We start from the raw sequence: 27,871 nt of genomic DNA, 5'->3' as shown, positions 1-27,871 counted from the left end.
TTCCGTGCCTGGAAACTCGCGATGGCGTCAAAATGGCGGACGGTGTTTTCATTTCTTGAAAAATAAATAAAGGTATCTTTTGGCCGCTATCTCCTTTTGTTTATGCAGTTTTTCTCAAAATAAATCCATCAGTTTAATAAATTAAGATATGGAGAATCTAATGGTACTGATAACATCGGGTGTTTCTATGTGTAAATGGCTTTTGGACCACAATCTATCTATTCCCTAGGCCTAACAGCAACTTGGGCTTGGCAAAATTAGGAGGGGAAGTCTTTCTGGTAAACAGTCACAGTGGAATTGCAGTGATTTGGGAAACTCCAACATGTCCTAACTAGTAGAATTTAAGCCTCTCACTTGCAGGTGATGTAGTTGCCTAGATGAGAAAGAGAAATTCATTCAACGAGTAACTGACAGTTTTGAACATGGCCACTTCAAAGGTTGTCAAGTTAGAAGATGTGAACTCACTTCAAGATGGTGATGAAGGAAGGCTTGATAGAGAAGAGAGTCTACTTAACACTGACCTCAATGGATTGCAAAGGTTAAAAACCCAATCAGGTTTGTAGACTACATGTTGATTTAGATGTATTTTCAGTCCAGGTGCCGTAATTCTTGTTCTGACTACCTCGTTCCTGGGCTGGTCTGTTTTCTTCACTCTCCCGGTATATTTGTAAAGCAGTTTGTACAATTTCTACAATGATGTCTTCTGCCCATCTGGAACTGTGTCTTAGCAAGTCACAATATCTGTATTTTTAAGTGATTGTGCAAAGTTTGGTTTCATTCATGACTTGGCCTGGATGTTGTGATGGTTGAAAGAGAATGATAACTCCAACCAAGAGTGAATAAAAATAAAGTGGAAGAATAACAATGAATGAATATCGTTTCCTTTTGTGTTCAGAAGGCAGCCTCCGAAGTTCTCTGAAGTCTTCCAAGCAGAATGGCTTACTTCCACCGGCCACCGCAGAATCATTGCAAGGAGAGGCAGCTGGTAAGAACAAGAGAAATTTGTCCCTCTGACGGTGGATATAACATTAACAATGAGTTGATATGATTTTCCAAAATAATATCGCCTTCTTTTGAGAACCAGACAATATGCAGTGAATGCACTCTTTTTTCTATAATATAAATAATGAAAGTTTTTGTGCTTTTTACCTTTTTCAGCAACTAAAAAAATGTGGCTGAAAGTGGGTCAAATGAACAATTAACCAATAGTTGGCCTAAGTCATTTAATGGAATGTGCTGCATTTATGGCCCTGATCAAAGTTTGATGATGAGTTGAATGTTTCCTTGTTTTACAGATATCCTCTTTCCTCTCCCAGAAGGATGGCCGAGACTGCCTGAAATCTTCGCCAAGCGAGAATACACTAAAGCAATGTCAACATCCGTCAACAAGGCGTCTTCTCACCTGGAGCTGTTACAGAATATCATCGATGAGTGGTTTGATCTGCAAGTGGCAAGTAGATCTTCAACAAGAGCATCCATGTTGGCTTCAATGAAAGGTGATTTGAAAACTAAGGTTGCTAGGGCCGAGTTCAGAAAAAAACCTTCTGAATTCACATTGGTAGATCACCTTCTTTTACAGACCTGTATAATGTGATATGGATTCTTCAAACTCTGTCTTTAATTGACCAGTTCCCTTTTCTCTGCAGGTGGTGATTCTAGTGCTTTTGATAGAAAACAGCTCCGCTTCACATCACAGTCTCGAAGCACAGCGACGACATTACGGGTTGAAGGTGTTGGTGGGAAAGCTGATCGTGGTGAGGTTATACAGTCCCAAAAAGTTTTGGCTTTCAAAAAAATTTCAGAATTTTGAACTTATGAAAAAATTCAACTTGGAAGGATGTTGATATGGTTTAAATTTAACAAGGAATGATTTCTGTGGGCATGAAGCTCTGTTGTATTTTAATGCAGTATCTGTCTAAGTTTGTTAATTTTCCTGCGACATTGGGCCCTGGACATGAACCCTATTTGCTAATCAGTTTTACCTAACTAATTCTTCTTGCTGTTTGATTCAGATGTACAATCTGCTGAAAGAGCAGCTTCAGAGTTGGACATCCCCTACCTTGGTGCGGAGGAAGTGTTGGATGAAGTGATGACATTACTTGGTAAACTTGAGACAGACCGCATTGAGAGTATGACGCAGTACAAGCAGCAGATCCACCTTGTGAGGAACCTTGGTGCTAGGATTGATGGTATTGCAGAGCATCGGATGAATGAGTTGCCAAAAGCTGTGCAGAAAGGTAAGCTTTGATCAGAATTTCGAACGCTCCAGCAGAATTACAAAGTAACGATTGAAAATGACTGTTTAGACTTGTGTCTGATGAACACGGTCTTTTACATGTTGTTGTTCTGAGTGCACTATGGTGTCAGGTGAGATCTTCAGGGGATTGTGTCTTGCTGTTGGTGTGAGCACTGTTTCTGTTGGACACAGTTAAGAAGTAACAGAGTAAAGCAGTACGTGCTGGATGCAGTGGTTCAGTTACTAACTTTGTTATGGGGCAATCTTTTTGACAACATCTTCCTTTTCCTTGCTGTCCCTCTAGAACACGAGGCTTGCTCACGTGACATCTATGAACTGCAGTGGCACGTATCATATCGAGGACGAGCTGAGGACAGAATCACAAACAAAATGGAGATCGCTGATGCTCTCAATAAGAAGCTGAAGGATGATATAGCATTTGTTAGTAGACACTGGTATGTACAATGTACTTAGATTGAGGCAATGTTCCTGCAAAATCAAATCAAAACCACTTCATTAAATGTGGCTGTTTCACATGCAGAGTATATGTTGCTTACCAAGTGGCACTGAGTCTGGAACCCTCAACCCGATCACAAGATGGACGCTCGTCCACTGTGCTTCTTGTGACTAAACAAGTTACCAACTTTGATAGTCTTCACATTACATATTGTCACCTGATTATGTTCCCCTTTCAGTCCTCTTGTTGAAGAGAAGCTGGAGCTGGAGCAAGAAGCTATGGAACGCATTCAGATTGCTCAGACAGAGGTGAGAACTTGTACGCACTTGTGCATGAGATGTGTGACCTTGTGGTGATTGGCTAGCTTCATCTCTGTCTTTCATTGAAAGTATCGGCATTGGAGGTAATTTACCTAGTTGGTGAATGAAACTTTTCTCCCTCTTACAGACTACAGAAGAATTGAATTTGACATTGGAACGTTGTGCCCGAGTTGAGAAGAAGTCAGCTGATGCTCACGCTAAGGCAGAGAGTGAGAGGAACAAGATGAAAAAAGAAATCGAGAGCATTACAAAGGAATTAAATAGAATCAGGTAAAGGGCGGGGTTCAGTGAGGAATTGGTCCTAAACTTTGGGCAAGTCACTTTATCAGTTGATTGTATCATTGTTCAGATGGAGATACAAAACTTTGATTTTGTGTACGATGCCATGGAAAGATCCCTCACAGTCGCAGACAGTGGCATAATGTGGCTATCACATTTGCTGCAGAGAGAAAGTAGAAGAAAGTTCATGCAGTGTGCACGGTCAACATTAGCCAATACATGTACTGTCTCATTTGCAGCCAAGAGTTGGCAGACGCGCACAGTCTCCACGAGTCATACATCCACCGCATCTACTCGACAAGGGAACAGCTCCAGAACTGTGAACAGGAGATTACTGTCCTGGAGGTGAAGAATGAGAACTCCAAAACACAAGAGGCCATGCAGGCTGCCAAGGTTGGTTGGTGATTCAGTTGACAGTAGTGATTTCATCAAACGTCGCTCATTCCATTGTGTTACTGTTTTCCAAATTGGCTTCTGCCCCCCTAATCACACAACAATTTGCAACCGAAAATTGGTTTTACTCTTTTACCGTTATTGTTATGAGACTTGGCGTTATTGAAGATCTCTGATTGCTGTGTAAATCTGACACACTTTCAAGTGATGTGTTATTCAAGCTGTGAGTTCCTGTCTTGTTCTTTAGGTGCAAGACCTCCAAGCGAAGATTGAGGTTCAGGAACAGGAGCACATGAGGCTGATGGAGGAAAACCTGCAGAGACAGTCCGATATAGTCATACAGGTAGGTGATGAAGACCGAGGCAGTCAGGCTAGGGTAGCCATCTTTTCGTAGGAGGTGTTGGACCCCTAAGCTGAACATCATTAGTTCAATACCAGTTGTGGACACCTTGTTTGTTTCTCAGGGAAGTCTCTTTACTGTGATTGCCTCATCCTTTGAATAAGATGTAAAACTGAAATTCCCTGTAAATGAGTGTCCCACATCCACCAAAAGGGTAAGTGTGTATCTAGCATAATGTCAGTCAGTCTTCATCGTCTTCCTTGCAGAAAAAGAGCTTCCAGCACCGTGAGGAGGAGTTTCAGAAGGAGATCTATACTTTGGAGGATGAGCATCAGTTGGTGTCACATGTTGCTGCAGAGAATGAGATGGATATTGAGGACATGAGGCGGAAGATTGAAGACTGGTATGTACCAGGTCGGTGCCGGTCAGGTGGTTGAGGGCTCCTGTGTCCTGCATCATTGAAGACTGGTATGTACCAGGTCGGTGCCGGTCAGGTGGTTGAGGGCTCCCGTGTCCTGCATCATTGAAGACTGGTATGTACCAGGTCGGTGCCGGTCAGGTGGTTGAGGGCTCCTGTGTCCTGCATCATTGAAGACTGGTATGTACCAGGTCGGTGCCGGTCAGGTGGTTGAGGGCTCCTGTGTCCTGCATCATTGAAGACTGGTATGTACCAGGTCGGTGCCGGTCAGGTGGTTGAGGGCTCCTGTGTCCTGCATCATTGAAGACTGGTATGTACCATGTCGGTGCCGGTCAGGTGGTTGAGGGCTCCTGTGTCCTGCATCATTGAAGACTGGTATGTACCACGTCGGTGCCGGTCAGGTGGTTGAGGGCTCCTGTGTCCTGCATCATTGAAGACTGGTATGTACCAGGTCGGTGCCGGTCAGGTGGTTGAGGGCTCTATGCAAGAAGCTGTAACTGTTACATTTGCATGGATTGATGTCAGATCTGTACGTTCAATGTGTGTTAGATGTCAATAAACTATGTTAGCTAAAGGTACACGATAAGTGGATAATATCATTTTGTAGCCAAACTACTAAGCCTCTCCCAATGTCTACATTCAGTTTGACTGGTAAGTTCACAGCATATCAACCACATTTCACCTGTTTAAGTTGTAGGAGGTTATAAACTCACACTGTTTGATTTCCAGGAAACAAGATGAAACCCAAGAAAACCCCTTTGATTATTTATTCCACCACGATAAAATGCCTGATCCTGTGTATGTTCTCATTCCAAGTGTAACCCTCAATGCATGCGCTCTGATTCTACATCAACCTTAGCATGGTTTTCTACAAATTGTATCTCCACGGTTTTCAAAAGAAGAATTTCTTGCACAAAAAGAGAATTCACTGTTTTTGTGGTGAACTATTTGTTACAGCAGCAGGTCACCCTAAACAAACTAAAGAAACACTCCACTTTATATGGTGCATGCTTCACTTCAGGGAGATTCACATTTTTCCCTCTGTGTGACTCACATATCAACTGGCCTCTTCTATAGAAAATCCACCAGATAATTGATATCTTCAGCATTGGAGGTTTCTTCATAGTTTTTCAAAAAACCCTATTTGAGTAACAGTTGTGTTGTTGTTGGTGGACTTTCCAAAGATTTGAGATATTCAATTGTTTAACCTTGGTAAATGGATGCTAGATGTCTACATCTCTTAGAAGACTGATCAGTTTCAATGAGATGAAGTAATCAGTGTGATACACCATTATGTCTAAGATACATTGCTATGTCTCACCTCAGGTGAGAGAATTAAAAGGCTGTGATATCTTTGATCAAAGCCAAAGAAGGAATATCCATGATTGTGTCTGATCAAATTGTCAAATGTCATCCTTGCAGTGCTCGGCAGAAGATCGCTGACGAGAAGAATGTGATCCGCATCAAGAAAGAAATGGAGAAGACAGATGAACAGATGAAGGTGACCTTGGATGAGTTTATCAAGGTCGAGGCTGTTAACAACGCAATCAGGGAGAAGCTTAGGTCTGAGGAGGAGAAGGCATTAGCCATTGAGGATTCACTGAAAGTAGGTCAAGACTCGTTCACTGCTTCCATGCAAACGATTGATTTGTAGTATGTTGTGGTATCCTGGTGGTTTTTCACAGCTAGCATTTCCTATCTGGTGTAGCATTTGTCTTGATTCCAGGCCTTCATAATCAAACAGAATGAACACGTGGTTGGTCACTAGTTTGTCCTCGGTCATCTTAGTCCAATATCTAAGTTATCTCATCCATATTGAATCATGTGAATGTCGCTTGCAGCAAACTGCTGAAGCTTTGAAGAAGCAAGTGAAAGATGAGATCCATGCTCGGACTGTGCTGCAGGCAAGAATCGGCTCAGACGGCCAGGAGTTGATCAAGTCAAAAGCTGATTCCAAAGGCAAGAAGGAAAAGGTAAGCTCACCTGTATGATTCTTGTCATCAACAGAATAGCTGAGGGTGGCGTGTTTCTGGCCTCTTGGTTACTGTTGACCCTCAAGTGTCATGCCTTGCCTGTTGTGCATGGTACCTGGTATGGCTAGAAGACATCAAACTGGCAGCCAAACTTACGGGGCTGTTGAGGTTTATATTCCACTGCATACACCAGAGTGACTTGAAAGGAATCTTGGTTTCTTGTGCTGACCATTGTGTTTGTCTTGCAGGTGAAGAAGGTGGCAGCAGAGATCGAGGAAGCCGTCAAGACTGTGCTCGGCAAGGTGGAGAAGCTCAGGGACATCCATGCTGAGAAAAGTGCAGTAAGTTCACAAAAGATTCACTTGCCTTGTACCAACGTTACTGATGTCGAACACTTTGTGTCATTTTGAACTGTCTGGTCTAGTGTAACCATCAAGGTAGTGTATGAAGATGTGCAGTGGGTGTGGTAGTTCATTCATTGACTTTTTTCCTTGTGCTGATTGTGTTTGATGTTTCAGATTGTGAATGGTCTCCAGGACAACATCAGTGGGCTGAAGGGCAAGCACCAGGAGGCAGAGGGAAGCTTGAATGGTCGATTGTCTGACCTCAAACCGCACGCTCAGCACCTGAAGGTAAGTCAGGGGCTGGGGTCATGTCCTGTTTGTGAATAGCTCCTATCATAGAGACATAAAAATATCACATTCTGGCCACATATAACCATGGAGGTACTATTAAATATGATAGATATAACTCGGATCAGTATCCCCAGTAATAACAGACCACATAGGTTAAAGAATTGCTTGTGTCTCATATCCCACATAACATAGAATGGATGGAGCTTGAGCATAGTTTGTCCATAACCTTAACCCACTGCTTTGATTTACCACAACTCCAGTCTTATATGCTTTATCCTTCACCATCCAGGAAGACATCCTCAGCTATGAGAAGAAGATCGACCACATCGAATGGCGGGCGGAGATGATGCAGAAGAAGATGGACGACATGGGTGCATCTGCGGGGATGATGACGCGGCTGACACACACCACCGAGAGACAGATCAGGCATCTCACGTGAGTAGAGTCGCAGGAGATTTGCATGGATCTGTTGGATGTGCCAACAGTGCTACAGAGAAGTGATGAAAAGACTGAAATTGTTTTGATATAACTTAAATCATGTTGTCTTAATCTTCAGTTTTTCTTCCTTTACTCATTCATCACAAATGTGTTCCTTGCAGGGAAGAACTCGAGGAGGTGACCACCCAGTTTGAAGCTGGTCAGAAACTTGAGGATGAACTACGAATATCACTCAATGCTTTAACAGGTGAGTGCAATGAGTAGGATTCATCATGGCTAAGTATTGATTGCGGTGCTCTTCATACATGTACAAACATCAGTCTCTCGTCTGTGATTACATGGAGTTTTCTTTCATCAGTTAGCCCAGGCATGGTAAAGCAGCTTGTCCAAGGACAAACAATATGTTGACCGTAGGTGACATCAGAACAGCTGCTGGTCAAAACCTCAGATGGTGTACCACAGTCTTGTTACTCATCATTGTTCTTTCTCCATTGCCAGCTCGTAACCGCGATTATGAAAACAAACACAAATCCTATCTGGAAGTGCGACACCAGGTGGCATGCCAACATGACCTCGATTTGGAAACCAACAAGACTCTAAACCAGGAGCTGGCCTCCAAATACCGCCGCCTTCAGAACCAGTACATCATCCTGAAAGATAAACTGCTCAACCATTATGAGGAGAGGATTCAGCTTGAGAATGATGTGAAGGATCTCAAACAGGTGAGCTGCTGGGGAGCACAAGAGGGTGCTGCTTGCCGCTTGTTGTATTCTCTCTCGAGACGTCGTGGAGACATGCTGATAAGCTCACGGAATGCTGGTCTGTACAATGTGGCTGAATTTGAGAATGCTGAATGGAGAGTAGAGTAGTAAGCCAGAGTAGCAGGAGGTAGCCCACGGGAAACAGAATGTCATATTTGATCAAATTGGAGAATGTGCCATGATTGTTGACTGCTATACTTCTCTCTTTCAGCTCGAGAGCCTTCAACAAAAGATGCACTTTGCCCTAGCTGAGTACTACAAGTATCGGGGGGCATACAACAAGGGGGAGTTAGCCAGGCTTGAGACGGTCTCCTATGAAAATGGTGCCAAACTCGTCTCCCTACAGACTGAAATGGACACGGCATTGGACGGGATCACTAAGTTCCTGACCCAGCAGATGGACCCAACTGTTGCCAGACAGATTGCCATTGAAAAGTTGTCACGAGAGCATGTCTCACAGCATTGCTAACCAGCAGTGTCGCGTCTTGGAGAGGTTTGATTAAAATGGTCTTGTCTTCTTATTGAAAAATGTTTATAGGTGTAATCCACTGAGGTCTTCCTCAGACTGGATCCTTTCACATAAAAAGGTAAACAATGGAATCAGTGATGTCCGTCCGTGTATAATGCATCTTTAATTGAGCCATATTTCTTTCTTTTTGTATCAACCCACTGAATACTGAATGACTGTGATGAGACATTCCGTCCTATGTGTACATATGTAATATAATGATGCTATACTTTGTTTCTTGTTTGTCTAATGATCATAAATCATAATGTTATCACATTGTCAAATAAAATGTGACTTGCAGGAGCTGCTGTGTTATTTTACTTCTTTTTAACCATCCAATCTGTAATATTTCGGCTTCCATGTCCAGATTCACACAGCTACTATCTGGCTGTGAAGGACACCATTGTCCATTATAGGTTGTGACAAAGATGTACTAAGAGAAGTTATTCACAGTGGTTGTGACTGGCGGAAACTGTCTTATTCATAGTTGACTGTGCCAGGACAGAACAAGACAGCTACGTCATGTGCTGGGTCAAGGCATACTGAGGACTTGGGCCTAAATTTAGGTAGTTTTACATCAAGCAATATTGGACTCTTTGATATGCTGAAGTCGTAGCTTTCATCAAATTGGCTAAGTCGGATATAAAACTACCTAAGTCGCATTTTAGTAGTATTTATCAAACTGTCTAAGTCATCTTGAGCCGTTATGTCTCATCTCCTTGTGTCTAGGACGGTCAATGGAGTAACTACCAAAGTCAAGCTTATGTTGTGACAATGATGATATAACGGGACTGTAGTCTTTGTTTTCCATGTTCTATGTTGTTGCTGTTTGAGATCTGGCTAGATTTGCCCTTAGCTTGACTTCACTTGTAGGGTTATAAAGGAGGTCATTATCGTATTCTAAAAAGGCGTTTGGCCCTGTCACCGGATAGTGTGACGTTCATTCAGACGACAATAATTAATATCAACAATAGTTCTACGGTTGTATCAACATGTTACGGAGTCCACCAAAACAACGGCTGTTTGTATTCTCGCGAATTTTATGCATATTTCATGATTTCCTTGATCGCTCGATAATCAGATCGATCAATAGGAACAGCCGCGTGAGAGGAAAATACTGTCGACCTTCCTTCTGATCTTTCCTTGATCCGCACCTGACGTCATATTGGGCGTCGGGGTAACAACTTGCCGGAAAGGGTTGTGGGTTTACAATAGCTGCTTCGTTCCACACCATTCCCTTTAATAATACCCAACCCACCCTTCCAAACGTGTGTTGTCCCAAGCTGCCCGTCATGTCTGCCCGTCATGACGGATCACTGCATACAACCAAGTGGCATGGTCTCGTAACTTTGAAATGAGTTAAGCCTGTGTCACGATGCCAGTTTGAAATGTCCAAAAGTACACTGTCCGGTGAACAAAGGATTCTATTATGCCCTTTAATCTCTGCATGAGTTATTGATGATCATTGTAGAACTATGTACCATAATCCGTCCGAATACAATAGAGCCCGACGCTTTTTCCAGGGGGACATTGCCTACTGTTTCACCGGGAAAGCGCGTCAATATGTTTACGCCATCTGGAGTTGATTGCGAGTGTAAATAACCATTCGATAACTCGCAGAGAAAGTTCAATCGCGTCATGTCAACATTTTGACGTTTAGGATTACCCATTTCATTGGCCTGGTGCCGCGGATTATTTGAGCAAGGCCAATTCCGATATATTCAGATATACGACTTTGGAAGAGTTATGATTCTTGGAAGTGTGTTTGTCGCACTTGGTTCGCGCTACTATTATCATACAGTGTGTAACGTGTTTGTCCAGTGGTATAAATAATACGTCACTCTGACTGAGATCGAAGTTAGATCAGGCAAGTTCGCTGTGAGAGGACCGGCCCACACACCGCCAAGAGGATAAGTTCGCTGTGAGAGGACCGGCCCACGCACCGCCAAGAGGATAAGTTAGATCAGGCAAGTTCGCTGTGAGAGCGAGAGGACCAGCCCACGCACCACCAAGAGGAATCTATAAAAATCTGGATATAGAACCAAAGTAAGCCAGTTTAGTGCAGAAAGAAAACGACCAAGAGCTTATACGGACGGTTAACACGAGACGGATGAAGCCTGGTGCTCCGATGGGACGCATGAGGAATGTGGGTGGGACGCCCTGTTCAACCCCTGACCACACCAGGGCATGCATCGATGTTGCCAGCTCTCCAACACTAATGAGAAGCAAACAGCACGTTCAGACACCCATATTCATCAGCGGCGTCTCGCCATCCAAAACAAGTGGAAATTCTCCTCATGTGGGGGCGGATGTGAACATTGACAATGCACCAGTAATAGGACATCCTGTGTTGGATTCACACCGCGTCGTGGCTGGGACTCCCAGTTCACCCCGACCGATTATCAAACCCCATCGACTTGCTGCAATGAACCACAGCAGATCCCCCAAGAAAGTGTCCTTCGAAGACTGGAGCGGAGAGGATTCGAGCAACAGTGACATTTCACCGTCAAGCAGTTTTGACTGCCGTGTGACACGGTCTTGCCCCGTACCAAGCTTGGAGGTGGGGTCCTCACCAATCACATCAACGGATTATATAGACATGTGTTTGAGCAGCAACTCTTCATTGGACAGGTGTCGTTTGCGACGGAAACCCTTGCCTCAGGGTTCGGACATCTTCTCAAAGATTCTCGATTCAGAAGCAGAGGATGATGAGAGCACTGTTGACTCAAATCTAAGGATTAATCTGACCGATTCAGATGACGAAGACCACATTCAACATGGCGACCGGTTGTTCGTTCGCAGACGATCTAAATCACTGAGTCCTCTGCGCCACCGGAAGCAACTCGAACATAAAGCTTCAAACCTTGTTTCCAAAAATGACTTGATTCTCTCGGCTGTTGATTCAGACTGTGAGTGTGACAATCCGAACGAGGACAGGATCATGAAGTGGCGTTCTCTCAGCCCTCTGCCAACAAGTGACAATAGACTATGTGGCGGGAGGCGGATGCAGATCACGCGGCCGCGCCAAAGAACTTCACCAAGACCTGGTACACCCATTTATAATTCACCTTCAACACCGAGAAGGGTACTGGTCAAGTTGCCACCAATCTCAAAGGACATCCTCAACGAGAGTTAAATGGACTGTGGTCGACCAGGATATGAATGAAAATGAAATGGCCATGTCGATTTTCTAACTTGTTTTGTTCTCCCGAGCGTTTATAATGGGATCCTGACCATATCCTTGCTCGGCCAGACAAGCCAGGGAGTAGGTTACTAATAATTATTCTTGGTCGAATCGCATTTCTAATTAGAAACAACAGAATGGCTAGAGATGTGCGCCGTTTAAATTCTTTTCATTCATCTAGCATTTATGTAACGTTTATCGGGTGACTGTCGGGGGCTGTGCTTGCATCAGGGTGAACCTCTCCATCCATAGCCATATCAAAACCACTCAGGAAGCCTTCTATCTGAGACCGACTTTACCTTATTTCCTTTATCATGTTCCTTGTATCATTATCGTCAATGTGCCTTTGTTGTAAGAATAAATCAACATGAATTTGAATACATTTGTTATATTTTTATACAATGAATGGATGTCACGCCTTGTCAGTCGGATAAGATTGTGTTCATCCTTAAAACCAAAGCTGCGGGTGATCGGTAACAAGGACACAATAGACCTAATCTTATCTGGAAGCCGGGTGACAAACATGTAAGTCAATCAAAGACATCATTGGTCACGTTTAGACTTTTTTAATTGTCTTGGAGCAATGCCACGATCTTGGAGCAATGCCACGATCTTGGATAACAATCTCTTCAATAAAGGCCGTTTGTTGTAAATCCCCACGAACCTTGGCACATCCGTCATACACTGAAGTAATCAAAATCCGCTGGAATGAATAAACAACATATCAATTAACGAAATCGAACGAGAGAATTAAACCTTTTTGTCAGTACGAAGAACAAGTTTGCTTGTGTGAATGAAACTTATATCTTTTGCCCCCATCGCGCTACACTGCCGGTCAGAAGCCATCGGCCACTTACAATGCCACAACCCTGAAGGATGTCTCTTGGTCGAGTTGATAAGCCCCCCTCTTAGGAGGGGCTCTTAAGATACACGTGTGTGCGGGAGTAGATAATGTAAATGAATGATGAGAAATAAAGAGAGTAACTATTGATTGTATATCCTACAAACAATTTTTTTTGGTATTTTTCTGAATTAACTCCGTTGAGTTTACCGATTTCTCCGCGATCTTCCGGTGGTGGTTGCTATCCCATTGCTTGAAATTAATTTAAATTAATTTAAATCTTCATGGGAATTCGCTACATCATATGCCTAAGAAATTGACGACTAAGTTACTGACGACTAAGTTATATTGGTCTACTGCCCAAATCTGAAGTATCAAATTGAATCACAAACTAGAACTGGCTCTATTCAGCTATAGTTGCGTGAAAAATTCGGGTGAGCGGCGTACATTCTGCACCCTAGCGGCCAATAAATAAACTACTTTCAGCCGGCTGCTCCGGTCTCGTTAGGGAGTTTTTCCCAAATGTACGCGATGATGACGTGCCCCATTAACAGGACGTAACATCTATTTTAAAATGCGTTTCCAAAGTGAATGCATGAGGACAATCCATTTAAGTGTCGTATATCACTGGAAACGCCCGATTCCCGTGAATAAGGACAATCACAATGTATTACATTACCAAAACAAAAATGTGTCGGAAGGAACTATAATTACTATATGGATGGTCCCATCGCAACCCCCCCCCCTCCAGCAGTATGACACAGAAGGGCTAGTTGACTGTCCACCGGGGGGGTTTGGGGGGAGCTTCCCCCCAACGCACTGGTAAAAACCTATGTCGACGGAGGGGGGGTTTGGGGGGTGTCCCCCCCCATTGTAACAGCTGTAGTTGTTAGAGCTTGCACTTAACATATGCTCGTAGGGGGGTTCGGGGGAGCTCCCCCGACCTAAAGGGGGGCTCACTAAGTCCTTGACTTTACATATTAGTAATATGACCACTCCCAAAAGAGCGACAGTTACTTTGTACCAGTAGACGTATTCACCCGGCCTGTCGATCGGCTGTTACTCCTTGGTATCTGGGCTCGTTGTCTAATGTAGCATCATGCTTTCCGGTTGTGCATTAACAGATATGTTGGGTTAAACAGGGTGCATCCTACCTACCTGAAATGGATGAGACCGAGGTATAACTTGGCCCGTTCCGTCTGAACATTGGTCCGCCACTAGAATGGTTGTAGTTGGGGTTCTCAAACAACGGGAAGTCATCGTCGGCAGGCCAGGAATTGGTCAGGAGCTGATGCCCACCAGTGTTGCGCCGGCTGAAGAAAGAAATCGGGAGAGGTTTAAATACAACAGCTCGTCGATGCATATGATGGGTATCGGACAAACATACGTAACTGTCCGTACGAATTAAAGGTTCTTTCCTCCGTGAAGATTAACACAAAGCTGCCTTGTAATGGACTATTAAATCATCATACAATTACCATTACAGAATGGACCATACCATTACAGTAGTATGCTCCTGCGACAATTGAGAGCTCCTGACCGATTTTACAGTAAACGTCTATAGTTCCTCATCAACTAACCGTTTTCTGCGGTAAATTAAGAAAGAGATGGTTACGCTGATGATGACCAACACGAGAACAAACCCTCCGATCCCAAACAAAAGAGCTGCAAGAACAAGACGAGAGGCGACTTATGAGTCAATCTGAAAGCAGTTGATATACATCGCCCATGTCAACGTGTAGCGGCTTGTTTTCTGTGAATATTACCAGCAGATGAACCGTCTGCAGCTAACTATTGATAGGGCGGCGTTACAATTTCACAGTGCTGCCATCTCACGTCGAAGTTTTCAACAAATACTCATGCTTTGTGAAGAGCTTGAGGACAACTTCTCATTTGCCGAGATCCGGGGGGCCGTGGGAAGTCTTACCATTATTATGGACAACTCCTAAGGCTAGAAAATAAAGAAATTGACAGTCTGAATAAAAGAAGACGACATGAAAGAAAAGCGGAGGACAATCTACAGAAAGACCGAATAAATTAATTCTCTCTTGAAATTACCTAAAGGTTTTGAAGTTGTCTCTTGGGTGATGGTTGTCAGATCCGTTGTTGTTGTTGTTCTTGTAGATAGTGTAGAAACACGAGGTGGCAGAGTTGGATGTGACGTCGTGTCTGCGAATGTCGAGGCTGCATCCGTCTTCTTGGTGGTAGTTGTCTCCTCTGTCGTTGCTGTGGGCGCGGAAGGCAACTCCGAAGCCCCAGTCGTAGCTTCTGTGTTGTTTTGTATGTTCGGTGTTGTATCACTAGCGGATTGTGTTGTGTTGAAGTTAGATGTTGACCTTGGCGATGCTGTGCTCGTGTCGTTAAGATCTGTCGTATTAGAAGACGACGACGTGGTCAGTTGTGATGTAGTTGTCGTCCCGTTATATTCCGTCGTATTTGAAGACGATGTGATAGGTTGTGTTGTTGGTGTTGTCCCATTAACATCTGTGGTATTTGGATACGATGTTGAAGGTTGTGATGCGGTGGTTGTCTTATTAAAATATGTCGTATTTGGAGGCAACATGGTAGGTAGTGACATGGTAGTCGTCCCATTATATTCCGTCGTATTCAAAGACGACGTTGTTGGTGTTGTCTCATTAAAATGTGTGGTATTTAGATAAGATGTTGTAGGCTGTGTCGTGATTGTCGACTCATTGAATTCGGTCGTTTTCGATCTCTGTACTGAAGTCGTCTCGAAGTTTGCCGTAGAGTCAGTTGTCAGTGTAGATGTAATGGTGGTGGGAGCTGTAGATGACAGAGAGGGTGTACCCACGCAATGTGTCGCTGAAAGGAGAACACCAGGAACTAGAGACCAGGGAGTGGGTGTCCCTCTAAGTTTCACTTATTTGTCAGATCACAAACTCCTTTCTAACAAGCTGGTATCAATGGTAAGTGACCAGTTGTGTTGAAATCAATTCGACCAGCATTCCCTCAAAACGTTACCAGCTCCTAACCAATACATGTAGTTGTAAATAACTAACCGCCAGACAACCGATTGGTTCTTCGAAACTCATTTTATGAACGGTTCCGCCAGACATTACTTTGGAACAATCGTTTTTGTCTAAGTACATCTCTACTCAGTAAGACAACTCCTTGTTTTGTAATAAATTTGATCGCTTACCTTGGTTGACGATGACACAACATATTACAATCCAGAGCTGCTTTATTTCCCGCATTGTCTTTCCTGTGACATTGTGTAACGCCATTAAAATCTATACACAAAGTTTGATCAAACGATACAGGCTATATATAAGTGGACATGTGCAGGGGCCATCGCACACGTCAGTGTCTTCTCTTCATGTTAAAACTATAGACGGACAGTCGCTGTCTTACTTTCCCTTAAAGGGCCATCGCTCAAAGTGACAGCATTTCGGTACGGGGGAAGCACCGCCCTCCTTTACTGAGCGCCGGCTAGACGGTTGTGACGTCTCCTTGCTGGTTTTACTCCACACCGGTAGCCAGTTGTTGGGAAAGACATTTGTAACTATGAGAGACGGTATGGTGCCTACCTATGTTTGCAATCGAACAAAGAAGGAGGATGCCAAACACGTGAACGAGTCTGATGCAGACTTGCTCTCGGATGATGGCAGGACTGCAGCCACCATGCACTCGCCTGCTCATCCAGAGATCCAACTCCAAGCCACACACGTGAACGAGTCTGATGCAGACTTGCTCTCGGCTGATGGCAGGACTGCAGCCACCATGCACTTGCCTGCTCATCCAGAGATCTCACTCCAAGCCAAACACGTGAACGAGTCTGATGCAGACTTGCTCTCGGCTGATGGCAGGACTGCAGCCACCATGCACTCGCCTGCTCATCCAGAGATCTAACTCCAATGGTTTTCTCGTCTGTTTTCACTGAAAACATCATCGTCAAACGATAATTATATGCCCCCTTTTTATATCGTTAGTCATGGTAGAATAAGGCCATGTATATGATAATATCAAGTTTTCTTTCTTGCCTTCCAGGTCATAAGCCGTGTTAATGCGACCGTAATGACCGTTAGTGATAACACATAGATAATGTACATTGTGTCATCTAAATATCTACTGGTCTGTTTTTTTTATGACGTCATGATAGTCCCAGATGAAATCCATTCGAATGCACGACGGAGTGATACTGCCTCCCTTATTTACTGAGATTGACATGTATTAAAATCATTAGCTGCAAGCACCACCAGAGTTGACGCTCCGCTCCTTTTATTTCAATCAGCTTTATTTCATTCTAAGAACAATGTATACGATACGACACACGATAAGCACTCCTACAATTTGCAAAAACAAGCCGCATGTGACAAACCAATGAAAGACATGACTTGGATTAATAAGATACATTCAGATTTACCAAATACGGGATTTTTCAACTCGGGACCGATGCAATTTCAAAGTTTTCTCTGGGTCGAAGCCATGGCGGGACAGGAGAACTCCTTCCACCAATATTTCGTTGGTCAGCATGAGAAGTTGCCTTGTTTGGCATTTCCTCTTTACAATGTGGTCCTGATCCTGGGTATACCCTGAAAGTCACTTATATTCCCGGACATGCTGTATATCGACTCCTCATGCCTGGTATCATTCCGTGGAGGTGCACGTTGGCCGAAGGGATTGTCATAAAGCGAGTACTTGTCTGAATCACGCTGGGACTGAGTCCTGTCTTGATCGTAACCTACGAGAGGAAAGGAGACTGTTATTTCAAGGCCGAACCTCTCCCCAAGCACATAATCCATTCTTCATCGATCAAAGAATATTCTCTCGTACAACACAGACTATCATTACACCACGTCATACAGGTGTGTGACACTACACCAGTACCAACCGACCAATTCGCGATTGATCAGTCCCCAATCAATTGACGCAGAGTTGCGTCCACTAGTGCTATGAGTATTGTCTTTCTGAAGGTTGTGTATCAATTAATTCGGGCAGATGTTTTCACCCGCCTGTCATCTTCTCCACGAGGCGAAACACGATGGCCGCCTGTGGCACGGAACGTCTGAACCGTGATGGCATCCAGGTGACACATGTTCCTTACCATCCATGCCCCCCTCCGACCCGAAAGCTAAGGCTTTGGACCTGAATCCAGTTATATCCTTGAGAGTTATCGGATCGCTTCTTGCATGACAGAAACTGACTCTGAATCATTGGTACTTACCATACGATAGGCGGTTTGTTTGTTTTGCCTCAACAAAGTGATAAGGGTCCTCCTCCAGTCCCTCGTTGTAAAGGGGGTTCTCATACAAGGCGTAGTCTGGTTCCTCGTTTCGCGAATCGAATATCTTCTGGAGCTTCTCTGTCTCTCTTTCTCTCCTAGATAAAAGATGACATGAAATGCTTGCTCTTGCAAGACGTTCATAGGCCTACATTTGTTGGAAAGGTAAAATCACAGTAGGTTCAACCAGGAATCAGTCAAGAATGAAAATCCAGACTGTGTCTATCAGTATTTTGGTTCGGCAAGGAAAATGAACCAAGCTACAGATCCGAACAATAAGGTTTTAGGAAATAAGGGAATTGAGGACAACTTTGCTGCCAGTGGCACGCTGTTGCCCTACCTTTTGCGTCGGCAGATGACCACAGACAGGGCGATGATGACGATGAGGAAAAAGCCAATTATTCCTCCCCCAATTTCCATCATCAACGCTGAAATAAAGCAGAAATGATTAAAGACTTCTTAATTCAGTGAAAGAAGGTTTTCATTCCCGGGCGAGTTACTGATGTCTCTTGCTTTCAGTTTATCTGGTTTTCCATCAGGATTGGCTTGCACACAGCCGTCACTCTCGGCACAGAGACTCAAGAGAAAACCACCTCAATGCGAGATGTCGATATGCTGATCTGTGCTGAATGGACAGCCTTCCTCTCTGGTAAGAGCAGAGGTGAGACAAGAGAGATGACAAGTCGATGTGGCAGTAACCTCTGTTGAAGTACCATCAATACCGGCACTCGATGTGGCAGTAACCTCTGTTGAAGTACCATCAATACCGGCACTCGATGTGGCAGTAACCTCTGTCGAAGTACCATCAATACCGGCACTCGATGTGGCAGTAACCCCTGTCGAAGTACCATCAGTACCGGCACTCGATGTGGCAGTAACCTCTGTTGAAGTACCATCATTACCGGCACTCGATGTGGCAGTAACCCCTGTCGAAGTACCATCATCACCGGCACTCGATGTGGCAGTAACCCCTGTCGAAGTACCATCAGTACCGGCACTCGATGTGGCAGTAACCTCTGTCGAAGTACCATCAATACCGGCACTCGATGTGGCAGTAACCCCTGTCGAAGTACCATCATCACCGGCACTCGATGTGGCAGTAACCCCTGTCGAAGTACTATCAGTACCGGCACTCGATGTGGCAGTAACCTCTGTCGAAGTACCAGTAACCCCTGTGGAAGTTCTTTGAGATGAGGTCATTTGAACTGCATTCTCAGTCGTTGAAACTGCTGCTGATGATGTGCTGGAGAAAGAGCTAATCATGGCCTGTCCTGTGGTAGCTGTCGATGATGTGCCAACTACTGATGGGACAGTTGCAGTTGATGGAGCCATCGAGGTTGGCACGGCGGGGATGGTCGAAGTCGTTGTTGTTTCGGTAGTCGGTGTTGTAGTAGCATTTGGTGCTGTGGTAGGCTGTGTTGTGGTTGTTGGAGCTGTGGTAGGCAATGTTGTAGCACCAGCTGGTGTTGTGGTAGTCGGGGTTGTCGTAGTTGTCACAGCTGAGATTGTGGTAGATGGAGTTGTGGCAGTGCTGGTTGTTGTGGTGGTTGGAGTCATGGTAGTAGAGGTTGGGGTGGTCGTCGTTGTGGCTGGGGTGGTAGTTGGGATTATTGTCGTAGTGGTTGGTGTTGTCGTTGTTGGGGTCGTTGTGGTTGTGGTTTGGGTCGTCGTTGCTGTGGTCGTGTTAGTAGTAGTTGGGGTCGTGTTAGTAGTAGTTTGGGTCGTGGTAGTGGTAGTTGGGGTCGTGGTAGTAGTAGTTGGGGTCGTCGTAGTAGTAGTTGGGGTCGTGGTAGTGGTAGTTGGGGTCGTGGTAGTAGTAGTTGGGGTCGTCGTAGTAGTAGTTGGGGTCGTGGTAGTGGTAGTTAGGGTCGTAGCAGTGGTAGTTGTTGTGGTGATTGCTAGCGTCGACGTGGTTGGTGCGGCTGTTAGTTTAAAGAGAAGAAATTAACGTCCACAGAACTCACTTTCTGTTACATGAAGTGCATTAGGATGTCGCCTGTCTTGGCAACTGTCCGTTCCATGAAGCCCACTGGGGTGTCACCAAGGCCTCCTTTACAAACTGTGAGTTACATGAAGCCAAGCCCTATCTTGCTATCATCACTCCACAGTCCTGAAGTAAGTAACGTTACGACTACTCCACCAAAAGTTCTAATTCAAGGTATTGGTAGTTATCAGCGATATTTGAACTTACGTTCGCATTGCATATCCAGGGTCGACCATTCTCCATTCTCATTACATGTAGTTGTAACATTGGTTCCAGTCTGGACATAGTTCGGATCACAGGCAAACGTCACATGATCATTGGTATCGTAATGTTTGTTGATTGGTTCGGCGGTCACTTGATGAGCGTGGGCTGGATCCAGCGGATGGGCGAAAGGACATCCAATAGCTGGAAGCGAACCATATGTTTAGGTGGGTTAGTGTGACCGTAAAACATTTTACCCAACCTATTAAGATCAGATACACCCAGGAAGATACCGCTATTGAGTTGCTGTAAACGCAGTCGTTCGATGCATGATTTCATCGATAGTGAATACCCCAGTAGATCGATCGTTCATTGCCACTAACCGAAGGTATAATGCAATTGATGCAAGTCTGGCAAGAATCACCTGCAACTTCAGCAGATCTATCATTTGGTATAAGTCTTTTACCTTGGTACTCCATCCAGAAGCCTTTACCAGCCCCGCTGATACCCGAGCTTCCGACTGTAAATCTAATGGTTATTTTGTTCTGGGGCACGATCAGAGGTGCCAGAGCAAGAAGTGTGGATTCCGAGTCAGAGTTAGTATTTTCGTATTCATTCACACAAACAGTGCCAGCGTTAATATCACCATAACAAACTGAGACTTTATCATCTGAGTTCAGTCGTATCTTGAATTGCAGGAACTTGAGTGAGAGCCAGACTCCCTCCGGTAAGTCTACTGTCCACGTTGTTTTGTAATTGTTTGAGTAGGCCATCGCAGAAACGATGTTGCCTTGTCGTGTGGTCAATGTTCCAGAGTCAAGAGCAAAGTGTACATCTGAAAAAGAGAAGAAGATAAACTTAGGGTGGCTTCAGATCAGAAGGTTCAGCGCTTTTCCTTTCGTTCCCGTGACTGGTGACGATGGCCCCGGGCGATAAGAATCCATGGTATGCGATATCACCATATTTTCTGAAACATCCCCATGCTGTTCATTTTACTCGGCATTGATAAATGAAATAGATGAGTTACTTTGCTTACATTCGAAATAGATCCTGATGTCGGTGTCCGGACCGGCATGATTCTTAACGGAATTGTACTTGGCGCAAATCCTGAACGACTGTGCGAATGCGTACGAAGGCAGGTTGGTCGTATCCAGATTCATTATGCCTGAAGTATCACAGGTATCAGAATCACGAAGCGAGAAGCTGCAGCCTTGACCGAGTTGATACCGATCAATTCGGAATTTTAGATGTTTCCCTGTCACAGGTGGACCAGAAATCAACAGTGCCCGAGTATCCCATGCCAAGTTTTTGTACGGCTTATATATTACTAGGTATCCGGATCCCGAGTCGTCATATATCATCCGTGACGTTATGATATCATATTCTATTGGTGCTGTACTGTAGCCTGAAACGGAACGTTAGAGTAATATGAGGTAACGTTACGGCGGTACCTCAGTACACTGCTTTGTGTCATCCATTAGATGGTCTGAAGTAAGCCAAATGAAAACTACATCCCTCAACTTCCAACCTACACCGCATAAGTGACTGCAGGAGCTCATCGTCAATTGGATGCGGATCGCGCGAAGAGCAGTGGGGACACTCGCTTTAGATCAGGAACACTCGCTGTCTCTTACCTTTAGAGAAACATATACAAAACACAGAAATCCACTGCCAGAGTTTGTCCGCCATCTTCTTCTTGTCAATAGCAATTAGTTAGTAAACCCTATTTTGATAAAACAATCATTATCACCAAAACAGCGATTACTGAATAAATGATACGATCGTAAACACACCCACCCCTCAGTGCTTGAGGGACCATCAAAAAAGTAACCAAGTCATTTATGCCTGGAGCTGATATACGATGCTTGGGGTAAGGGTTTCCTCCCAGGCCAGTGGAACGTGCTAACCTCTTTAGCAATCTATCCAGGCAGTGATGATGAACTCTCTCAAAAGGCGACTTTTTCTATTACTTACGATTTTCTACGTGTTGTGGCTGTCTTAAGGCGGTCCCTTTTTAGTTCGAATTTGTCAATGTAAGACATAGTCGCAAAGATTAAGATACGCCGAGGCCATAGTATTGTGATAGAGCTTACAGGTCATTCGATATTTGATAGCTAATCTTCTCGACCGTTGTTACACATGATGGTAGGCGCACCAAGGAAAGTGAGACTGAACATGTCTTTACTCTGCGGCCCGATACGTAATTCGCTGGCTGAGCCTTAACCCTTAGAGGAAATGTTTGCCCTTTTCACCATGGTAAATTCATCATTCACTACGGTAAACTGACAGCTATTTCACCATGGTGAATTTGGACTCCTGGACAGTCCATTGCGTCATCCTGTCTCCTTATGCTGAGGGGTAAGGAAGGAGGCCAAACCACTGCGTCCATGGTGACCATGGTAAATTCTAAATTCACCCTGAAGGCTGGCACGCCTCAGTTACAATATGATGGCGGACATGACGTGACTTTGATAAACGCCACCGAGTCAATTAGAGAAGGCATGCACTCCAGTGAGGTTATTTATTGATTGATGGCAGAATTGCTAACTTGACATGCGACCATAAAACAAAGATAATGATTTCGACCCCAATTATTCGAAAGTTATTTGACTGATAGAGGAAATCAGGAAATCTTCGCGAATCTTGTAACTCGCCTAATGGCGTCACAGATGATATTCGTTCTTCTCTGTCTGTTTGGTATAGTGACGGACAAGACACGCAGTTGAACCCAGCACACCATTGGGAGGTGCTTGGGGTGCACGGCAACCACATCGTGCCTTTAAGTCACGAGTTCACGGCAGTGCTTGTGTCGCGTAGAGTATTGTTCTGGGTAGACGTGAACGGAAATGCTATACGTTGCCAGTGGTACCGCGGGTCGTCTGCGCCGCCTCATTACATTAGTTGCTGGAACAAAAAAGAGTGGCGCTGTCAATCCACCCGGTTGGTAACAACTCCGTTTGCGATCATTTTTCAGATATTCAGAGAGTGTAAGTAGCTTTCTGGTCAGTCATGAATGTATAATCACTGGACAAATTAAAGCTTTAGAGACTGCGAGCTCCGCCGACGAAGCAGAATATGAATATCAGTAGGCAGTAAGATGCGCCATTGAGTAAAATGCAAGGGTGATTGGCCAGTCGGGTAACTGATCACCCATCGGGGAACTGGTCGACAGATTGGCCGCATAAGGCTTCATTGCTGACATAGAACCTAAATAGCTAAGAATTCATACTCACAAGTATTAGTATCACATCCTGAATCAAGTAGCTGTACGGCGGCCAGCCGAGATCATTCGCCCTCTGCGGCTGATGGCAAACAACTCAATTTGAAAACCAAATGAGATGACCATGTGATTCTTTTCTCGATAGAAGGACATCGTTCAATGGTGGAACTGCAGCTGATGGCCAATGACCCTTGCTCTCAACCAAAGGAATGGTGAACGTCGGGCACTGTTCTGCCGGACTGAGTGCGCCCACCACAACGAATGCTTTACTACAGTTGGCCACCGTACTCGTGTCGAGGTTGCAGGTTCAGGCCTACATCGAGGTTCTTTATGTACATGTATATGCCAGTTCCCTGAGTCAAGTCGCTGTAGGTAGGTTGACAAGCATTACCAAGTGCTACAAACGACAAAGAACGAAATGCATTTTAACGAAGCCGATTTCTCGTACAACTAAGATGATATTTGAGTTTCACGCAAATGAACCCGCATGGGACTTTGTACTTCTTACTTCATCATTCGTACGGATTGTGGAACCAGCTCCACCTGCCTCCGCCCGGGGACTCTATTGCGCAATATCTTGTGCTCTACCTCGCAATGTATACATCATTCAATATCATTGAGTTGTGCGTCATTTATCAAAGCACCTCCGTAACGATGGATGAAACTTTAATATAAAAGCGTCCAAAATTAGTTTATACATCCCAAATTAGATATACTGGCTCAAGGGATGCGGAGTAAATAAGTGAAAGCATTTTAATGTCATGAAAAAGATCGTATCAGGATTATATTAGTGCTAATTGTGTTGAGATGAGCAGTTTGCCTGATTGTGGCTCATTATATTCAAACAATATGCAATAACACATGCGTGGAGTCACAAACACACATTCACCACTGTCCCGTGTTGGGTACGGTCATGAAGACGTTCACGTCGACATGTCGATACGATATTTTGACCAATCAGCGATGGTAATATTCAAACCAATCAGCTACGACTTCCTCGGCATTCTACGGAGAATGAGCTTCTTCCACAAGCGATTCTTACCATAAAGCAAGTGGCGGGTTGCAGAGATATTTTTCAGCCCAGAGCTGTTGAGAACATACCACAGACAGCCACTGTGCCAGTGCACTATTTACTTCGACAACAATGCTGAAATAAAGATCAATCTTTGTTTAAAGGCAGTATAAACTGTAGAAATTTCAGTCGAGATTGTCACCCGCCTCGGGTATGCGGTGATTCAAGATAAGAGAGCGGCAGTATACTCGGGGTTTCCACTGATGACATGTATTCTAATTCCTGATTAAAACCAAACATGAGCGCCTGATTGAGATCTTACACACACTAAGAATGGAGTCGTATCTTAGATCAATTATTGTGACAGATACTGGGCGAGGCTTATCATAAATATGTCTGGAAAGTTATCACTTCGATGGTCGATCAGATATCTTAACTAGAGAGGCATCTCGTTCAAGGTAGTCGTTAAAATCAAATCTTTCCAGTGCTTCTCTTTGACACGGAACTAATGCTACAACGTATTTGCTCATGATATCAAACTTCTTCTCAAAAAGAGAAAGAGTGCTTATATTGTCAATGTTAACAACTATACAACTATAGTAAGTTATTATTTAAGATACACATGTCGCTAATGTCTTTTCAAGGGGGCTTGGAGGGGAATAAGCTTATTGTGTAATCTCGGTCCATTTTACCTGCTGGTTCCAGGAGATCAGGGCTCCGCTTCATGTTCCTCTACTCTCACCGTAACGACCACACCCGTAATCAGCATCTTTATGTAACCGTATCTCGGCGGCAATAATTGCTTTTTCAATCACCAGATTTATTGTCGGGGATGTCGTCTAAGCAAGCTTTATGTGTGTGCTGGTGTCTGTAAGCGAGGATAAAAGCTATAATCACCGGTTGAGACAGGTCATTGCGAGTGCTCGCATGTCATCGACTATTGTCGTCCCTCGCAGCATGTCTTGATTCACGAAAGGTTTTATTGTCTTGGCGAGATCGCAGGCGTTATGGGGCACACTTATCATGACCACATGGTGAAATATTGCTCCATGGAGAACTACGAGTGATGCCTTAACTACAGCTGCCTCGAATCCAACTTGCAAAGTCTCAGACACAGAATGAAGCTCATTCTGTGCATGCGCTCACAGGCACCAGCGAGAGTCAGTCACGGCTCGAGAAGCTACACTTTGAATCCAGTTCCCTATCACCTGCCCATCTCATGTCGACTTTGCAACATGAATAACAACAATACGGCAGCCAATCACAACAGGTTACGGCCGAGCCGAGAGATTTGTCACATGGATCAAATCCACACGACTAAATCACGGGTAATGAGTTGAAAACCCGATTTGCCCTGGAGGTATGACCAGAAGCCAAATGATACGTACGAGGCACCCGTGGCATTTAGCCCAGGCGCAGCACCTACGCAGTCGCAATAAGAAAAGGGTTTGCTATCGGAAAGCTTTTGGTCGTTTCCTCCGATCAACCGCTTCCGCATCAACATGAAAAAGTATCAACACAAGAGCCTCATCATCCTAGTCCTATGGCCATACGTCATTCCAATCCATGTTGGCAGATTCATCTCCAATAAGGAAGCAAATGACGATCAAATGATCATGCTCTCACGAAAATTTATTTCACATTAGCACAATAAATCGTGTTGTATAAGATTGTGTAGTTTTATGGCTGTACTGTTTCCAGACTCACACAATTTTCGCGCATAATGCAATTGTTATACATATGGTTTTGACAATTAGGCGCGCATGGTGATAATAGTGATTCGATTTGCTCGGGAGATGAATGTCATGGTCTTGTGGCGATATACGGTTGTCATTGTACAGGATCCGAATTCTGTATGTGGTCTGTTGATGTAACGTTAGCTGAAGCTTCCTCTCAAAAACAACCTCTAACAACAGGACTCCGCCCTTCTCATGTTTCCGGGCGGGAGGGAGTAGAAGGATTCATCGGGTGAAATCGCCTGATAATTCAGGATGAAAAGCTTCTACTGTAAAGTTAGATCCTCAGTCGTTCATTTGCATTCCATCCCACGCTGAGTGATGGCAAGTGAATCAAGAAAGGAAAAAACGTTAATTTCCGCGAATAGTTGTAGTCTTTATTAACAAACCCACATCCAGTCACTGACATGGACGAGTAGAGTTACACTTACAATACAGTTACATGAACCATGCGACAGAGATTCTGATATGCTTCCTGGACACATCGCCATTAGGCCCACCCCTCGTCCTCGAAGAGCTGTTTGCGTCCCCTCAGATAAAAAAAGCCTCGTTGTTTCAGTGCTAATAACTTTGCAGGCCGATCTTTTCTAACCCATGACCTGTCCATCATTGTAAAATAAAGGACATTCGTTGCACCTGGAATAACCCTAGCCCTTACCCACCATTGAGCTAACCAATTACTGGCCGGGTTACTGGGGTCGGCCTACCTTATCCGGCTGTAATGAGCCCCCACTGTTGAAATCTGAAATATACAAAATGGTAGGGAGTGTTACTAATGGCATGCCAGAAACCGGCTTCAGAAGATTGCTAAAAAGGGAAAAGAGACTTCTAGACGTATCTACACAGCTTTGATTTTCTTATTAATGATTTCCCAGGAAAAGCCTAGAACCAAGTGGTGTGGTGCACCGATTAAGGAGCATATCGCCGTGGCGTTTGGAGAAAAATCAAGGGAAACTTCCCCAAGAAAAACCTCGGTTACATCAGTATTTACTTAGCTTCAGGACAGTCACATGCACATTCTGTTAGCTGCCATCATACTGGTGCTCTTGTATTGTGTTTTCAATTCTAGCCAGTAGAATATGATTATAGCATGACATATTGTCAATAATTAAGACTGGCATATCTTAGTCCTGTATCTTGAGTGGCTTGCATCAGTAATCTATCCAATTTCACAGGCGGTCGTCGTTTGTTTCCATTCAACGAATATGACTATAGATAATGAGAACATATGCTATTACAATTCAAAAGCAATTAAGTGTGGACATTGACCAGCATCTCATCGGGTATTACATCTTGTGCATTCATATCAGTTTGCCTTATATCGGTTATTACATCCGCACAACTGATGGCGCCGCCGGGTGTAGTCAGTGCTGATGCTGCCGCCATTTCGGATTCAATCCTATATAATGGCACTCGGATTCGGTGACAGAAGCCTTAGAGTAAGCAGAAGCTGAACAGAGGCTGTTCTATATCGTAAGAATTAGACATATCTAAGATTATATACTGACTTTGTATCTGACAATACATCACCAACAATAAGGCAGGAACTGACAAATCTTCTCAGCCATAGGCCTAAGCTTTTTCTGAACCATAATATTCTTATGAAATGGACTGAGGCTGGCGCGATGTTCGAGCTCAATCAAGATCATTGCGGTTGCCTCTTGTCCCGAATATATACGGGTTACTCAGATGG

General features: G+C 44.3%; 3 protein-coding genes across 4 annotated transcripts; 1 reads left to right on the top strand and 2 right to left on the bottom strand.

Annotated features, from left to right (window-relative positions):
* Nucleotides 1-15: 15 nt before the first annotated feature.
* Nucleotides 16-9,061, top strand: LOC135486900 (coiled-coil domain-containing protein 178-like). The gene is made up of 20 exons (XM_064770068.1): nucleotides 16-72; nucleotides 361-555; nucleotides 896-985; nucleotides 1,296-1,496; nucleotides 1,647-1,754; nucleotides 2,013-2,237; nucleotides 2,541-2,691; nucleotides 2,932-3,001; nucleotides 3,141-3,283; nucleotides 3,532-3,685; nucleotides 3,933-4,028; nucleotides 4,292-4,428; nucleotides 5,866-6,049; nucleotides 6,285-6,416; nucleotides 6,665-6,757; nucleotides 6,935-7,048; nucleotides 7,341-7,486; nucleotides 7,651-7,736; nucleotides 7,988-8,211; nucleotides 8,462-9,061. Exons 2-20 carry the CDS (start codon nucleotides 423-425, stop codon nucleotides 8,717-8,719), a joined length of 2,745 nt encoding a protein of 914 aa, XP_064626138.1. The 5' UTR covers nucleotides 16-72; nucleotides 361-422; the 3' UTR covers nucleotides 8,720-9,061.
* A 3,253-nt stretch (nucleotides 9,062-12,314) lies between these two features.
* LOC135486166 (uncharacterized) lies at nucleotides 12,315-16,054 on the bottom strand. 2 transcript variants are annotated; one of them, XM_064768750.1, is made up of 6 exons: nucleotides 15,944-16,054; nucleotides 14,842-15,606; nucleotides 14,711-14,734; nucleotides 14,364-14,448; nucleotides 13,942-14,096; nucleotides 12,315-12,645 (listed from the first exon to the last, which is right to left on the bottom strand). In XM_064768750.1, exons 1-6 carry the CDS (start codon nucleotides 16,026-16,028, stop codon nucleotides 12,620-12,622), a joined length of 1,140 nt encoding a protein of 379 aa, XP_064624820.1. In that variant the 5' UTR covers nucleotides 16,029-16,054; the 3' UTR covers nucleotides 12,315-12,619. The 2 variants fall into 2 exon arrangements, with proteins under 2 accessions (XP_064624820.1, XP_064624821.1); XM_064768751.1 differs by lacking the exon at nucleotides 14,711-14,734.
* Nucleotides 16,055-17,021: 967 nt separating this feature from the next.
* On the bottom strand, nucleotides 17,022-25,577 carry LOC135485967 (mucin-2-like). The gene is made up of 12 exons (XM_064768399.1): nucleotides 25,135-25,577; nucleotides 24,473-24,577; nucleotides 23,444-23,827; nucleotides 22,185-23,114; nucleotides 21,845-21,933; nucleotides 21,247-21,615; nucleotides 20,677-21,045; nucleotides 20,217-20,414; nucleotides 18,706-19,947; nucleotides 18,366-18,453; nucleotides 17,969-18,123; nucleotides 17,022-17,485 (listed from the first exon to the last, which is right to left on the bottom strand). Exons 5-12 carry the CDS (start codon nucleotides 21,897-21,899, stop codon nucleotides 17,307-17,309), a joined length of 2,655 nt encoding a protein of 884 aa, XP_064624469.1. The 5' UTR covers nucleotides 21,900-21,933; nucleotides 22,185-23,114; nucleotides 23,444-23,827; nucleotides 24,473-24,577; nucleotides 25,135-25,577; the 3' UTR covers nucleotides 17,022-17,306.
* Between the last annotated feature and the right edge of the window lie 2,294 nt (nucleotides 25,578-27,871).

Source organism: Lineus longissimus, chromosome 4 (genome assembly GCF_910592395.1).
Source record: "Lineus longissimus chromosome 4, tnLinLong1.2, whole genome shotgun sequence".
Lineage (NCBI taxonomy): Eukaryota > Metazoa > Nemertea > Pilidiophora > Heteronemertea > Lineidae > Lineus > Lineus longissimus.
Note: the sequence above shows the minus strand (reverse complement) of the source record. Positions and strands in the feature narration are given on the sequence as shown.

What these genes read in the sequence shown, in the direction of transcription:
- LOC135486900 (XM_064770068.1), top strand. Translation starts at nt 423, where the DNA reads ATGGCCACTTCAAAGGTTGTCAAGTTAGAAGATGTGAACTCACTTCAA. An exon ending in AAGGAATTAAATAGAATCAG is followed by an intron (nt 3,284 to 3,531) that starts GTAAAGGGCGGG and finishes TCTCATTTGCAG; the next exon opens with CCAAGAGTTGGCAGACGCGC. An exon ending in TCCATGCTGAGAAAAGTGCA is followed by an intron (nt 6,758 to 6,934) that starts GTAAGTTCACAA and finishes TTGATGTTTCAG; the next exon opens with ATTGTGAATGGTCTCCAGGA.
- LOC135485967 (XM_064768399.1), bottom strand. Translation starts at nt 21,899, where the DNA reads ATGGCGGACAAACTCTGGCAGTGGATTTCTGTGTTTTGTATATGTTTC. An exon ending in CATCAGGATCTATTTCGAAT is followed by an intron (nt 21,046 to 21,246) that starts GTAAGCAAAGTA and finishes TCTCTTTTTCAG; the next exon opens with ATGTACACTTTGCTCTTGAC. An exon ending in GGTTACTGCCACATCGACTT is followed by an intron (nt 18,454 to 18,705) that starts GTCATCTCTCTT and finishes GCTTTATTTCAG; the next exon opens with CGTTGATGATGGAAATTGGG.
- LOC135486166 (XM_064768750.1), bottom strand. Translation starts at nt 16,028, where the DNA reads ATGGCGTTACACAATGTCACAGGAAAGACAATGCGGGAAATAAAGCAG. An exon ending in GACAACTTCAAAACCTTTAG is followed by an intron (nt 14,735 to 14,841) that starts GTAATTTCAAGA and finishes TTTATTTTCTAG; the next exon opens with CCTTAGGAGTTGTCCATAAT. An exon ending in AGGAGTTGTCCATAATAATG is followed by an intron (nt 14,449 to 14,710) that starts GTAAGACTTCCC and finishes TTGTTCTTGCAG; the next exon opens with CTCTTTTGTTTGGGATCGGA.